At 36.6% G+C, this 15,930-nt stretch overlaps 1 protein-coding gene across 2 annotated transcripts in view; it reads right to left on the reverse strand.

Annotated features, from left to right (window-relative positions):
• Positions 1–6,591: 6,591 nt before the first annotated feature.
• USP12 (ubiquitin specific peptidase 12) overlaps positions 6,592–15,930 on the reverse strand; it is a 32,809-nt gene continuing 23,470 nt past the window's right edge. For both annotated transcript variants that reach the window (XM_066313103.1, XM_066313102.1), the window contains exons 5-9: positions 14,334–14,410; positions 14,073–14,156; positions 11,579–11,776; positions 9,768–9,846; positions 6,592–9,228 (exon numbers count right to left, since the gene is read on the reverse strand). In XM_066313103.1, coding sequence (XP_066169200.1) covers positions 9,127–9,228; positions 9,768–9,846; positions 11,579–11,776; positions 14,073–14,156; positions 14,334–14,410 — 540 coding nt within the window. In that variant the 3' untranslated portion in view covers positions 6,592–9,126. The remainder of the gene's footprint in view (positions 9,229–9,767; positions 9,847–11,578; positions 11,777–14,072; positions 14,157–14,333; positions 14,411–15,930) is intronic.

Genomic DNA, 15,930 nt, shown 5'->3' on the forward strand with positions numbered 1-15,930 from the left:
TATATATCCAGCAACCAAAGAATGACTTACAAAACAAAAAGTCCAAACCCTCCAGTCAGTTGGCCATTCTGTAGCTTGGAATTGCACTTCGTTAGTCAACATCATTGTTGTCATCATCAATGTTTATTCCAGTATTTTATGAAAGATATACAAACAGTTTCACAGAATGGCATGTATATATTACATAACTTTGTAATTTAGTTTATAACATATTGTAGGAGGGAGCTGTTCATCTCAAATAGCTGTATGATCAAAACAAAAATACTTCAGGTCAACAGAAGAAGAAAACAGACAAAGCACAATTTCCCAAGGCTTATTAATTCAGTATTAAAGATTTAGAATTCTATATGGGATAGGTCAGCTATTACTGACACATGAATGAAATAATTATAACTATGTTTGGCTGCATACTTCATTCAGTTCTAGGCTGAAACTTATTCACTTGAATTTATAAAAGCATCCAAATCTACTGCAAATGTCTTCTCCAAGCCCCAAATGGTATCTGAATGAGACTCAAGTTCTAGAGAGGAATAGTTCAATTTACTGAGCACAGTGAAGTTATGAGCAAAGACTGCTTCCAAAAGCCTCTTCAAAATTGAACTGCTTTTTCCCACGTAACATGTGAAAGCATCACTGCTGATGTTAGTCTTTTTGTATTAATCATCCATAAACACAAGCCTTTGTTCACACAGATTTAAATATGCCCTACGTAGGACACCCCTAACGCTTTGACCATTGCTGTTACTAGCTCCAGTGATTTTAAGAAAACAAGGATTTTATACTGTAAAAATTTCTTTTTCATGACCAGGAACAAAGCGGATTCTTTACCTTACATAAAACTACTGAAATTTTCTATTAATAAGTCAGGCTAAAATTGCCAGCTCTGTATAAAAAGTTAAGCTTCCAACTCCATGTAAGACATCCACATTGTAATGACCTTTACGAAGACACTGAGATTATGTAGCTCCTTTTCATTTCAAGGGACTTTTACTGTTGACACTGAAAATATATTCAGAAGACAAGCAGGATTTTAAATCATATTGGAACAATTTGTTTCAGGCACTTACATTTCAGCAGTTTTTGTTTTTAAATATGTAGCCTGATTTCCCATACAAAAGTAGCAGTTTGAAAACATCCACATTTAGACACCACACTTTAAGCATTTGCACGTCTACATTCCGCTTACGTTTGCATGAATATGTCAAAATGTTTTTTTTAATTCCTCCTCACACTTTAGGAGAAACATTCAAGAACTGACAGATTTGTGGAAAAAAACCCTCAAGCTGGCCATTAGCAAGAAGTCAGTGATTTACATATAATTATCTAGACATCCACAACAGAGCAATCAGCCAAATAAATGGAATGCTAATGTGACAGCTGAATTATAATCTCCACATCTTCCTTAAAATAATTTAAAAAATAACAGCAACAGTGGGAAACCAGCCTTGATATGAGGAGACTTAGAACTTTAATTCACCAAATTTAATCATCTGAAAGAAGGATTCCAGTAAATCATTAATCATAAAACATCAAAATAATTTTCAACAAAAAACACCTCAACCCTCCACAATTACTGTAGACCTTGCCTGCAGAATAGGAAAAAATACTTCATTGCTTTTCATTTCACCAGGAAAGAGAAGTCATCTGCACTGAATCAACTTATCAGATAATTCTCAGAGAGAGATGTTGCTTTTTTAGGGTCTATATGCTCTTAGGAAACACTTAAAAGGTTTGTCCTCCCAGATAGTTTGTTAGAAGTTTGTTCTCTCAAGACCACAAACCTTCATCACTCCTTGCTTCGACATGAATTATGCTTTTGTCACATGATCTGTTGTCCTCATCAACAAAAATATTTAAAGTACCTAACTCCTATTAAATTTAATGATTAAGTGGATTTTTGTAACCTTCCTGCATGCTGACCCCCTACAATCTTACCCAAAACCTTGAGGAAATTAACAAAAACCCACAGTTCTGCTCTTAGTAATTAGGTAAACAGCCACAAAACATCAGGAAATGTTTTCTATGCATGCCCAGCCAGGAATGGAAATTGGAGTCAGATCATGGTTTAATGAGATAATCGCCACCAGCAGATGCCAAAATGCCCCTCAGTTAAAAAGCACCAAACTGAGCAAGTTGGAACAAGATGTCTTGACTATGAAAACCTCTGAGCATATGCTAAGCCCTTGAAGCTGCTATGCCTGTTGCACACAAGAGGAAGAGCAGGCAACCAGCTCAGGCTGCTTTCTATCCAGGCTTACCACTGATTTTGCAAGGACTGTTTTATAAGATGGAATTTTTATCACACTTTCACGTAGGTGGCTTCAAACACCAGAAGACAGCAGGACAAGTGCCAGGCAAGCCAGATCTCCTGAGATTTGTGGCAGCTGTTTTGAAGCACATTTTCTTGATGGAAAACACTGAAGTGGGACTGGATTACTCAGGACTCAGCATCCCCACATAAACCTGCAATTTATCTTTTTGTGAGGGGGACGTTTGGCAGCTGCCTTCTCACATTCTTCCTTCTCAGTTTCCAAAATGGAAGCTGGCATTTGTGCATTTAGAGACAAATATTGCTGTGCTGTCACTGTTATCCCAGGTATGCTCCTTATGGAAGTTTCCAGCTGAACACACACAGCTGTGTCTTCTGGTGTTTTGTGCACAGCAAAGGCACCAGGAGATGCCAGTTTTTGGACACGCAGACCCACAGTGCAGGCTGATAACTGGTGTAATATAGACTGCCCCATCAGCCAGCCTTCACTGTTTTTAGAGATTTCAAGGCTCTGGGGTTCTTTTCATCTCACTATAATCCATATTAACAAGCTTTTTGTATGCTTTTTTAAATTTATCAAATTTTTCCAAAAGTAGCATTTCACTGCTTCATTTCCTTTAAAAATTTTCTTTATTCACTGAAACACAAAATCATCATGCATTCTACTTTTTTTAAATGGCCAAGTTATTTTTCAATTTTTTTTACCCCCACAAATATACATTACCTTTCACACAATCCAATAATGAGTAACACCAGAAGACAAGTTAGGAACTATAGTAATTTTTGCTTCTTTTCTCCTTTGGTGAATTATGAATTATTCTACATGCAACATATGGGAAAAAAGAGGCTAATTGGTGTTGTGATATATATGTGGAACACACTTCTTGATCTCAACCTGTAGTATCTCCCTTTAATGGTCTCCAATTCAGGAAAAGTTACCAGAATTTAAAACAAAACCAAACAAACACCTTCCCACCCCACCCCCACCCCCCACTCCCCCCAAATCAACCCAAAAAAGAGTAAATACATAGGCCTTTATGTATTGAAATTGTACATTTTAAATTGTTTGTCTCTCTCTTATGGAAAAAAAAAAAGAGTGAAAAAGAGCAGTGGTGAGTCTCAAGAGTCTTGCATATGCAGCAAGTACAGCCCCGATGAATGCAGTTTTTCTCCCAGTATTCACTGAAGGTTCTTGGTGGCTGCTCTGCAAAATTTGGGTCCTGTTAGACTGGGATTAGCAATTACAGTGACACCTCTTTGGCATCTAGCTCCTAACAGTACAGCATCTTGTCATAACCTGCTTCTGACAGACCCCTGTGTAATATTGCCATGCCATGAAACTCTAAATAAACTCAATCTAAAGGCATCTTCTGTAAAACAAAGATTTAATTTTTCTAGTATGTTTCTGATTATGTAGCCATCTTAGGGAGAAATACTGCATGGCTTTCAGAGTCTCTTTAAAAAGAGGAGGAGAAGTGTACCCCAAGGTTGCCTTTGTTCAATCCCATGATTCCAATTTTCTTTTTTACATTGAAGAGTACTTTCACCACAAAGACATGGCAATTTAGAAAACAGAAAGCATCAGATATCTTCAGTGCAAATACCTTCTATCTTATCTCTGACATGTAACATTTTATTTAGCAAACACATTGTCTGAGGCTGTGTATCGGCAGTCTTCCTTGACATGGAAGATGCAGAGAAGATGGATGTGACATAACATTGGGATAATGAGCCTGGAGAAAGCCAAATAAATGTGGAAGCATGGAAAAAGACAACTCGAGCTGAATGTTGTTAGTACATCATGTAAGAGCTGATCAGGGCAGCCACGGCAATGAAGCAACACTTAGGGAACACAGAGTTGAAATGATTTAACAAACACTCCTCAAAGCAGCTCATGTACATCAAGCTGTGTTACCCAAATTCAGCTGATGAACTCCACAGACATCCATAGATACTGAATCACTTCATAATACAACACGCTAATAAAATGTTTTGAGATCTTCACAATTTTTTTCCCTACAATCAGTTACAGAAAATACACAAATGGGTCCTAGTGAAGAGTCAGAAAACCTTTGTAGATCAGATCACTAAAATATTAAACTTTATATATGCATAAATTTTTTCTGGAGGAGCACTCATTAATACAATCATATCAACCTTAAAAATCTGTGTACAGACAGAAATTTCAAATCGATTGAAAGGGCAAATTAAACACACACACAAAAGGGCATGGAAAACCCTAGAATGGCAGAATGTTTTGAGCACCCCCTAAATTCTCCAAGCACCAGAAATCTGCACTAAATACAGTATTTTGTCTTTTGGGGGGATGCTGCTTTCACATATGTTGTGTCAGTAAATAATTGTAAAACTACTTCCCTCTATTTCCAGATAGATTCCTGCTGTGCATTCTCTCTCCTGGATTATATAACCTGCAGAATGCAGATCAAGGACACGACTGACGACCCTTCTGTAAATTAGAGCTCCCTAATGATGTCAATATGGGCTCCATAACAAAGACCTGGGTATAAAGTACCTTGCTCTCTTCTGAGCCCTCACAATCTCTTATGCAGGCAGCAATAACAAGCCAGTAGAGAGAAAGAAAGAACATAAGTTATCTGTACTTTTATTAAGAAACTCAAAGATATTACTCAGTTAATTTCAAAACTGGTGATATCTACAATCTTCCTTATATATCCAACACAGTCTTATAGAAGTTCCCCAAAGAATATATTTTAACAAAGACCAAAGAAAGTTCATTACTGCCTCACCACACTCTATCATTAAACCTGGAAACAATGGCTTTCAGGGATCTCTGTATTTAAGAGATGAAGCTTGTGTTTGTTTGCATGGTAGTTGACTTGCACAGTTCATTTATAGCAATCAGTCAGTGGCAAAGCTGCTGCAAAGTGCACCACCCTTGAATATAGATTATGTAGAATATTAATTCAGTAATAATTGGGCACTTGGAGGCTCACAGGTAGAGAGACTAATGTATTATACATCTCACATTATGCTGTGAGAGGTTAGAGGACTTAGAAGCCTTAAGAGACAAAAACCATTAATAGTGCATGTTGCACTGTCAGGAGGGAAAAAACCCCTGAATTTCTGAGACACACAAACTTAAGATCAACTCAGACAAATGTAGCAGGGAAATGGAAACCTTACACAGTAAAGCCACTCTTTGGAAGCAAACAGTCAATACCTGCACTGTTTTAAATTTTTAGAAAAGTCACAGAAGTATCATCAGTGTAATACTGCAGCCGACAGATAATTATTGTGGAATGAAACATTTTCTTCTTTTAGAGATAAAGGTAGCCAAAGAGGTGGTTTCATCTATTAATAGGAATTTCAAGAAACTGCTCTCAGACAAGTTTAAAAACTCCAAACCAACAACAAAATGAAAACAAAAAAACCCAATCCACAAATGCAAACCAACAAACCACCACTCTGTTCCGCTGGAAACATGCCAGGACGTCCTACCCAGCTTCAGGCTCCAGAAGGAAACAAATCTGTGGATCTTACCTTAATCTGCCAGCCCTACACAGATGTCACAGACTTGTTGTGGGGAACCTGAAGTGGCCCCAAATCTCTATGTGCTACCACCATCTGAATGCCACCTCAGGAGATGCAATCTGATCTGTGACTAAACTCTGAAAACACAACTTGATTTAACCATTCATTACAAGTCACCATTTCTAGGCAATGAGAGGCCACAGGTACAGTCATCACAACTACGAATGTGGCAGGGCCTGAACTGTTTGTGAACCACCAAGTTTATTTACTTGCATTACAAAAGAAGAGTGGACTCGGAGTGAAGAATGATCCATGGACACTGTAACCAGCTACAGCTTGCATTTCTGATGCTGGACTCGGGGGGCTTTGTCAGTCTCTCACGTTAATGCTGTAAATATTCGCATTTCTCTTTCCTTCTGTTTTCCCTCCCACAAGGCAGTGATCCAAGAAATCCCTTGGGTAACGGATATATTTTTTTGTGGCAAGGCACAAATTTGTTTTTAGGGGAGAAGCAGCCCAGGAAGAACAGTATTTTAAACTCCCTTCTCTTCTGCCTCAGAGACCATGGACTTGCCAAAAACTACTCCCAGAGAAGCACACCACCCAAAACACGGCTGCCACCCTATGATTTCCCTAACAACACATCGAGTAAGACACAATGCAGTGTAACCAAACACAGTTCTCTGCCCAGGCCTCAGGGCAGCTGGCTTAATACAGCAAGTTCCACATCGGGTTTTTTTGTTTGAAAACATTATAAAGTACAGAAGGCAGCTGACTGACCATCTGGGCTCCACAAAGGATACCGGATGTATCTTTAGACAACATAACTTTATTTAATAGAAGTTTTTTGCTCCAATATACAAAATAAGGGACTGCAATCCCAATTAACATTTACATAGCTACACAGCAAATAAATTCCACCATTTACAATGACTGACAACTTTCCCACACTCCTCACTGTATTACAGTCAAGAAAAAATCCTATAATGTTTTACATACCAATCAGTTATATTTCGTACTTCTGTCTCTTTTAATTCCATTTTAAGTTGCTGTTTCTGACATCAGTTTAATTAAGAACTTACAATTATTTCAGCTGCACTAAAAGAAGAATAAAATACATAATTTGGAATACTATCTCAAAACCCCTATACAAAATAAAAGTCAGTATCTTATAAAAATACATAGCAGGAGTAAAACCAGTGAAACAACAAAAATGTTTTGAGTTTTGCTAAGGTATAAAACATTTATCAACTAGCCTCAGCTTTTAACTACATTAAAACAAAAGAGAAAAAAAAACAAAGAAGAAAAAAAAAGAAGAAAAAAAAGACCAAACAAATTAGCAAAAGGTAATATGACAGCTCTTTTGCCATACTGTACCTTTAGTATGCAAAGGACTTCATCCTTCTAACATGCACCATTATCCAACTGATTTTACCCCTTTAACTCTTTTCCTATTGAAAGCCAAAAATAGATGTTAACATTATTTGAATCCTTTCAGAAAAATCCAATCATATTTTTCTGCACCTCCCACAATATTTAGGCTTTACTTTACAATGCTGGTAGTTTAATAATGATACATAATCTTCTATAAAAGAACTCTAGCCAAACCAAGGTGTTAGAAACTCTGCATCTTACAAAAGCGATTTGTTATAGTAAGACAGTTGCTAAATAGCCCAATTTATTTACTGACCCTGTTAAAGATTTGTTCAACTGAGTGAATAGGTGAAGTCATTTCCTGAGCTAAAAGATACAGGTAAGTAAATAGTCAGTTATAGCAGCAGACAGGAGACATTCTTTTTAAAAGTTGTAACAGTATCAATAAAATAACCTTAGAAAAATTACAGTAATGCAAAAATCACTAGCTGACAAGGGAGTGACAAGGACATCCAAGACCCGATTGCCATAATCTGGAATGCACATCCAATGACCTTCCAGAAATTACATTCAGCTACGGTCAGACAATGTACTCCTAAGTGAAGAATGTCAAATAGTTCACATTTCTTACAGATCAGGTGTTTTGCCAAGATTTAATTCTTAATGCTTCATATTCTCAATGTTTCATAAAGCAAGGTAAACTGCTTAGTTTCAAAAATTTCCACTGTACAAGACTTAAATATTATTACTTTTACAGCAATGTGGTATCTTCAGTCTCATGAAATTCCAAACCTATTTCTTCTTATTACTCAGATTTAATTTAATGTTTAACAGAAGTTGATCTGCTTTTCGGAGAAGAAATAATATTCTTAAAATTGTTTACTTCGATCCAAATCATTCTAATTTGACTAGAGTACAAACCATTAACAAATCATCAAAGAACTACAAAGACCAGTAAACCATCACTGCACCAACATTTTCTTACAATTTAAGTCTTTTACATAATAGTTTGATCACTTTTTTTCACCCATTAATGGGGAGAGTTTATTCTGATTTAATTAAATAAAGTACCTGAGTTAGATACCAGTTCCTCCAGAAGGAAATCTCTCTTCTGTGTTATGATTTTTTTTTTTTTCAGATATTGTAGGCATTGTTTTGTAATTTTTATTTTCTCTCCTTTAATATTTAAACATAATCGGTTTAAATTCAAATTAATATATAAAATTCCAATACTTGTTAGAATAAAGGACAATACACAAGATGCTAAGTTACAATAATTTATAAATAAAAATAAACTATTACAAACCAAATCTTTCCCCATACGGAGATTAAAAGCCATAATCTTGACTGATTGTTCCCGGTCACACGTTATAAATAATGTAAGCTTCTCCAGAGAAGCAAAGCATCCTTGCCTCCCTGACACCACTTTACACCTTCAATTAAGCCACTTCCATCAAGAAGGCAATTGAGTCGGGCCCAGACATAACCTCTTGCTACATGTCAACCCTCCAAACCTCTTTCTTTCAAACTTAAGCACAGGAAACTAACTTCAGAGGGAATCTTTTACCTTTTATACACAAAGTCTGTATAAAATACAGATTTCTAACGCTCCTAACTGCACCAATCCGGCAGCGCAGTGAGAACCTGGTTCAAAGGCCACTGGAAGGCTTCAATGGGCTTTGAACTAGGACCAGAGAGATGGTATTCCCCAAAGGAAAGCTCCTGCAAGAGTGGCTGGTATCTCTCTTTTTGCTTATGGGATGCAGTGGAGATGTGCAGTCAGCATGATACCTGAGCAAATAAAATGAAAATGATACAAAAGTTTTAAGAACCCCGAACTCTTTACTTAGTTGTGTGCAAACCGTGCTATTGCCCCTAGAGATCCCTGCTTTCCTTCTCTTCAGTGCTTGCTCCATTCCAGGATAGAGAAGATGTGAGACAGAAAAATCTTTCTTCACTAAAGCTCCCCCTCAGTCCCGAGACTGATAGAAGAGGATGTAACCAGATTCAGAGTTCTTTGAGATGTCTGATGTCAACCCGTAGAATTCTTCAATAGCTTGTGCATCAATTTTCTGGATGTAAAACCACAAAAAACAGAAGTAAGAATGTCTTGCATAATATACACATAAAAAAATAGGTTCCACTCTGAAAGTTATTGTCAAACCGAATTAACTTTCACAAAATTACATAAAATAATAAAATCCAAATAATTCTTATACTTGTTATGTTTCAGCTCCCCCCCAGCCATCAACTGGACAGAGGGGTAGCAGCTATGTATGTTTTATACATAAATTTTTAAGTGTTGTTGTATGTATTACATTAAGTTCCTACGTATTGTAAGCTAAAATCCAATTTACCTGTATCATTATTTGTATTCTTGCCACAGAATAGTTTATTAAACAATGGTGAAAGACAGTGGTCATAAACAAAAGAAGTTCTTTTAAGTATAAAAGCCAAAATGCAATTCGAAGTGCTGTAGAGTCAAATTGTAAGGCACAGCTCTGCACACACAATTATTGCTCACTTAGACTGGGGTTAAAGCCTCTTTTCATCAGCACACTTTCAATAATCATATCCACAAGGGGGGTGCATGTGCTCTGGTTGGGCTTACCTCAACAATATCATCATCAAAAAGCAACCAAAAATCATGACTCTTCACTATTGCAATATAATGTCCTCTGTTAGGGCCACTGTAAAATAAAATTAGGAAAGAGCATAAACCATAACACGCATATATGTGGAGTTGCATTCCCTTTAAATGTTCTTCTCATAGAAAAGCAATACATAACAGCAATTAAAATAGCTACTGCTACAATTTCTGTTTAGATGTGTCTTCCCTTTTTTTTTTACCCTCTACTTACATCACCCTCATAATATTGTCTTACTTATTATGCTAAATAAAGGATTATAATTTCAAATAAGGAATGAGTAGCACAGGCACTGAAAATATAATTGAAATCTTAAACAGAGACACAGTAGTGAAATCAAGAAAGCATTCTGATATTTCATAGAGACAGAACAGATCCCAAACTATTTCTGATCTTCAGGAAGAAAAAACGAGCTGCTGCTCATCCAGTCACTTTATCTGGTCCGATGTAAACAGAAACTGAATTAAACTGGCAGTTCAGGAGTTTCCAGAAGCTCAGCAATGAGAAGGGCTCTCAATCAAAACTGTTACAATGCTCAGCCTCTTCAGGAATGGCAGACAAGAAATTTCTCCATGACTATGCCAGAAAAAACAACCCACCAAAACTTTGGGAGTGTCTTATTTTTCATCAAGTTTCAAGTAAGGAAACAGTACAATTTCTGAAACAGCTGAACCTTACAACTGATAGTGTACAACTGAATTAAAGCAGTTCTGGAACTGCCTTAACTGGCAAGCAGCACTCCTATGGATTTTGTGCCCAGATCAGGGAGGGAAGGCTGGCATCCCTGGCGGAGATGTCTGTGTACCAGATCACCAACACCATGAACACCATCTGCCCATGGCTTCAGCTTCAATGAAGGAGGCAGAAATGGTCAGAATGGCCAGAAAGAATTCCCCTTATAATAGAGAACAAAAGTGTCCCAGAAAACCATTGCACAAAGGCTTATTTTCCAAAATTGTCCAATTTGAGATTTATTTTTTTCTTTTTAGTCACTGTGAGAACACTGAATAACTGGAGCAAATTGCACAAAGATAAAATGAAATTAGGATTCCTTGTTCTGAAACTGGGATCAGTGCAACCTAATCTAATGTCAAAGTTACAAAGTTATCCTGCTTTGAATTTTAGTATTTGACCTCACAACATGAATTACTCTGTGATACTAGATGTCAAACTGTAATTTTCAACTTTGGGGCTTTTATGTACTCAATAAGCAGTTTGTAGAACAACCTGGTTTTAAGCCTTGAACCCACAAGAACATTTGCTGAATATGGCAAAATTAAATACAAACCTAACAATCCTATTTTGAAAGCAATGAAACAAGGTAATCTACAAAATACATAATATATGGATATATTTCAGAAAATGTTGCTCAAGCCTTAAGAAAAAAAACACACCCTAAAGGAAATGCTTTATAAATTAATCTTTCTATAAACCTTCCCCTCTTAAGAAAGCTTTTTTCCTTAGAAACTGTTGTTATATATTATGACATGATATTGTGCATTTTGTGTTGGTTTTTTTTTAAACATAGTTAAGTTCACATAAAGATCTGTAATGTGAAATACAGTTACCACTTTTCACAATGATCTTTCAAAGCAACAAGGCCATAATTTCTGACAGGAATGGCAGTTTGTTCCCACAACACTTTTTTTCCTAAAAAACTTTTCTTTTTAAAGTCTTTAAATGCTATTGATTTATATGATACTGGCTTTGTGTTGTTCTTTTAAGCACAGTTATGCTTATAGAGAAATCCCTTGCTTAAAACAAGAGTTATTACCTTCCACAATGAACTACCACAGCAACAAGGTCATACATTCTGTCAGGATTGGTGGCATCTCCTGAGGTGTTAAATAAACGAAGCTCTAAAGGAAAAACTACTCTATAAGAGAGTTTTGTGTATCGATGCAGCTGATCCATGTACTTAAATCTCTTCAAATGGAGAGCCAGAATCATAGGCAGCTTTTTTACTTTCATCCTGAAAAAAAAGAAAAACCCCCAAAAATCAACAGCAATTCCAATATTCATCCAAAACATTCAACTGGTGTCAACAAACAAGAAACTTGTTTTACTGAAGTCTTTCAAAATCTTTGCAAGCATTAAAAGAAACCAAAATAATCAGCTGTTTAAAAGTATATTGTGTTGCTAAACTAAAGGGAGATTTTTAACTGAAAGAGAGAAAGAACTGAAAATGTATTTAAAACAGTAAGATACAAAAACAGCTGTGATGAACTCACATAATAATTAAGATATAAAAGTCACATAGCACAGAATTCAATTTTGAAGAATATCTATTCATAGCTTTCCAGAGTTCCCAAAAGCAATACCTATATCCCACTTGATATACAGTGCAGGCATTGCAACAGAGCTATTGCAGAGGTCCTGTTGCAGCCGAATTTCCCAGTACACCAGCCAAGTCAAACAAGCTCTTTAAAATAAGCTTTGTTACATCACTTTGTCACGTAAGTATTACTCCAAGTTTTCCTAGCCATTCATTTAAAACTTCCAAGGGACACAAATAGGCCACTGTTATCCACCTGCCTCCTGCTATCCAAACAAGATAAGGCTGTGCTCTGGCACAGTGATTTTGTACAAATGTCACAGTAATGTTTTATGGCACTCAAAGCCAGAAAGTGACCTAGTTTCACTGAGGGCTCAATAGCCCCTTTCCCTAGCATGAGGTATTGAGATCTCACATCAGTGCCTACAAACCCTCCTCAGCCAACCACGGCTGGCCTGGCAGCAAACACAGACTTCCAAACCTTTGGGCAATAAACTTGCCCATCCTAACAGAACAACCAAACCAGAGCGCTCTGCTTCTGGCACAGCCAAGTGCCTTACACCAGCACAGTGCCAATGCTTCAAACTTCCAGCCCCAAAAGGCAGCTCCAAAGTCTCTGCAATACAGCCCAGATTCTTTCAGAATGTCAGGAAATTTGTAAAAGACAACCCTTTTTCAGCAGATAGGGGACTGTGGACAAACTCCTTGACAACTGACCTACCCACAAGGGAACTAGGAAATGAAAACATTTGGGGCAGGGCAGAAAGATGACAGAAGCAACTATTTTTTTGTGAGAGTTCCATTTTTAATATATTATGGCTACAATTTCTGCTCTCTTTTCAAAACTAAGTCCTCTCCTTATAATGTAACTGTGTTTGATAATAGGAGCTCTTTCAATGGTGAAGAAATTTGGTACACCATCTTGGCTAGCTGAGTAGTCCCCATCAAAGATAAACTGTTTTACAGAGATGGAAGAAAAATATGACTGTAGTGAAACTGAACTCATGCCCCACATGAAACCCAAAACACAAACAATCAAAGCTGTGTTTTGCCAATATGGAAGTGCCTACAAGACAGGTTTATGTCAACCCCGTTTATATTGGTCAGGGATCACATTGCCTCCCACACAGAAAAAGAGCTCAGGCAACAGAAAACAGGCCAGGCCTGGATTCTCCAACTCTACCAGACACCAATTAGTAAGCTTAGGCAACGTGTGAAGGCAGACTTGGCAGATGAGATATGCAAAAGCTGTGTGTGCAGTCTGTGGTAAACCAAATAACCAGCAGCAGTGGTATAACCAGTAAAGCATGTCAGAGGTTCCCACTCCTTCAGCCAAATACTTCCTCAGATAATAAACAATCACACAGTACACAAATTTGACAGGTTTTTCCAAGGTGTAAACACGACTAGAATTATTAGCCAGGCAAGAATTGTTTTCAAACAAACATAATGATTTTCAGGCCTCCATAGAGCTTCTGAAGATTATCAGGAGCACTGTCAAGCATGTCAATCAAACATGTTTAAGAAATCAGAAACTCAGTTAACAACAATAGTTACAAAAAGAGCTATCAAACTGATTCAGCAACTGGAAAATTTATTTTATTCTCAAACAAAACTAAGTTTAAAAAGTCGCATGCAATCAATGACTTTTCATCATTGCAAATTATCTTTGATTAGTCACTGACAATTTAACTCAGCTTTTTAACTTATTTTTTGTCTTAAGACAATTTATTTTCTCATTTATAAAATAAACATTGATCAAAGGAGTCCCAAAATGCTTTATATTGATTCTCACTACTCATGGAAAGAGGAATGAAGGCAAGTTACTTTGAAGTGGAAGAAGAGTACAGAAATTAAGGGGGAAAGGGTGTTCTCTCCTTGACACACACAAAATAAATTTTCATTAAATTTATTTATCATTAAATTTATAACAGATTTATTTATTTTCAGGAAATGTATGGGTTATTTTTCTCCTTCCCTAACTGTGATGTACCTTTTATGTGCTTCTTGCTTACTGCGACATTCTTCACAGTAATACTTGTACTCACTGCACAGAGTTTCTGTGTTGCTGAAACCCCTGAGTAAAAAAAAAAAAAAAGAAAGCTGTATATACTTTTTTTTTTATATGAAGTGTCCATATAAATGTACAATATGAACATAACTTCATACATGTGAATCTACATAAGATAAAACTGTCAGCTCTCTGGGGGAGCAGGTAAAGATAAGCCACAAGAATTTGGATTTTTCTGCCTACCTTAAACAGTGAGTGATTGAAGTATTCTGCTCCACATCAACTGAAAGGTCTAGGAAGTCTTCATCCTTGCTGCTTACCTGCATGAAAAGAAGACCCAATAGAACATATTTAAAACAAGTAACACTAATTTACTTCTGTTTTTCAATACCACTTTCTATTGACAGAATGTATTTTTTACCCTGTAAGACCCTTCTAAAAATATTTGCAAGTAGCCTTTCTATTTCAGAGATTTGTTGTACTTTCTGATTTTTTTCAGGAAGAGTGAAGTGTGCATGAATACCTAGGTGTATATAATGTCAGCTGTCATGCTGCAATTTCAGATCCATGATATTAATGCCAAGTTTCTTCTACATCTCAGATTTTTCAAAAGAACAGAATCACTGTGATTCTTCTGGTTAGTGCTCCCACTTCTGTTCTTCCTTGACTCTCTTGAACCGTAAGTTATGCATTTGCACATCACAGTGTACCTAATAAACAGCATGAGTGTTTTGAAGCCTCTTTGTGGCTAGACTCATACTCTAAAATGAACAGCAGAAAGTAGATTTGACAAATGAGAGTTTGGGGCTTGGTTTGATAGAGGCAGAATAGTAGCCAATTCTTACAAAAATGTAAGAGTAACAAGAAAGTAAAACAGAACGTTCTAGAAGCAGAAAATAAATTCCACCACCAATCCTGACACATGATGAAAAAAAAAAAAATCCACAGCTGCCCTGAAAACCAAGTATGTTATTGAAGTTTTAAAAACCAGTAATGTGCAACCTTAACTTTTGCCTGCTAGTGTGTCCTCTCTGTATCTAAAGATACTCAGTGTCACTCATGAGAATGTCCTCTACCTAGATACAGAAGTAAATGCTTTTAGAGAAGATACCTAGCTGCAGTTTCTTGATTGAATGCAGGGAAAGTGAAATGGTGACAGGAAAATAATGTAAGTTGATCTTTTAAACATGAGATTTGCATTCTTCCCTTTGCAACTCAGAATAAAAAAAAAAAAAAAAAAAAAAAAAAAAAAAAAAAAAAAAAAAAAAAAAAAAAAAAAAGTGGAAAGTTGTTCTCTGATAATCAAGAGATGGAAAACACACAGCTCCTAAGGACAGTGTACATGGAAAAAAAGAAAAAAGCAGACGGTCAAGATATTTAAGAATTAATACCACACGGCAAATCCAAACATTCATGAAATTAAGTTGAAAGCCTCTGTTAATACCTGTGAGAGGATGGGGCTCCCACTGTCCTGTTCCTAGTGCTTCCAAGAGTTAAGTGTGCATAGCAAAAATAACTGCTATGTCAGTACATATCATTTCTACTGCAATATTCAGATACTCAAGTGTAATGTTTATACTTCTAGAGAGGTCACAGAACATATATGGAAAACTTACAAAATTTTAGAGTGGGGGAAAAAAAAAGCCACCTGCATCTTCAGTGTGCTGCACATTTCCTGTATTCAGGGATGCATTATGGTTTAGTTGTGTGGACAATTCTTCAAAATGTTCCCTGGCAAATCACTCTTGGAATTATCAGACCTGCATTTATAACACTAAGAACTCTGGTGGAAATCATAGTAACTGGGGATTAAGAATGGCTCAGGAAAAAAAAAAAAATC

Source organism: Sylvia atricapilla, chromosome 2, assembly GCF_009819655.1.
Source record: "Sylvia atricapilla isolate bSylAtr1 chromosome 2, bSylAtr1.pri, whole genome shotgun sequence".
In the NCBI taxonomy this organism is placed as follows: domain Eukaryota; kingdom Metazoa; phylum Chordata; class Aves; order Passeriformes; family Sylviidae; genus Sylvia; species Sylvia atricapilla.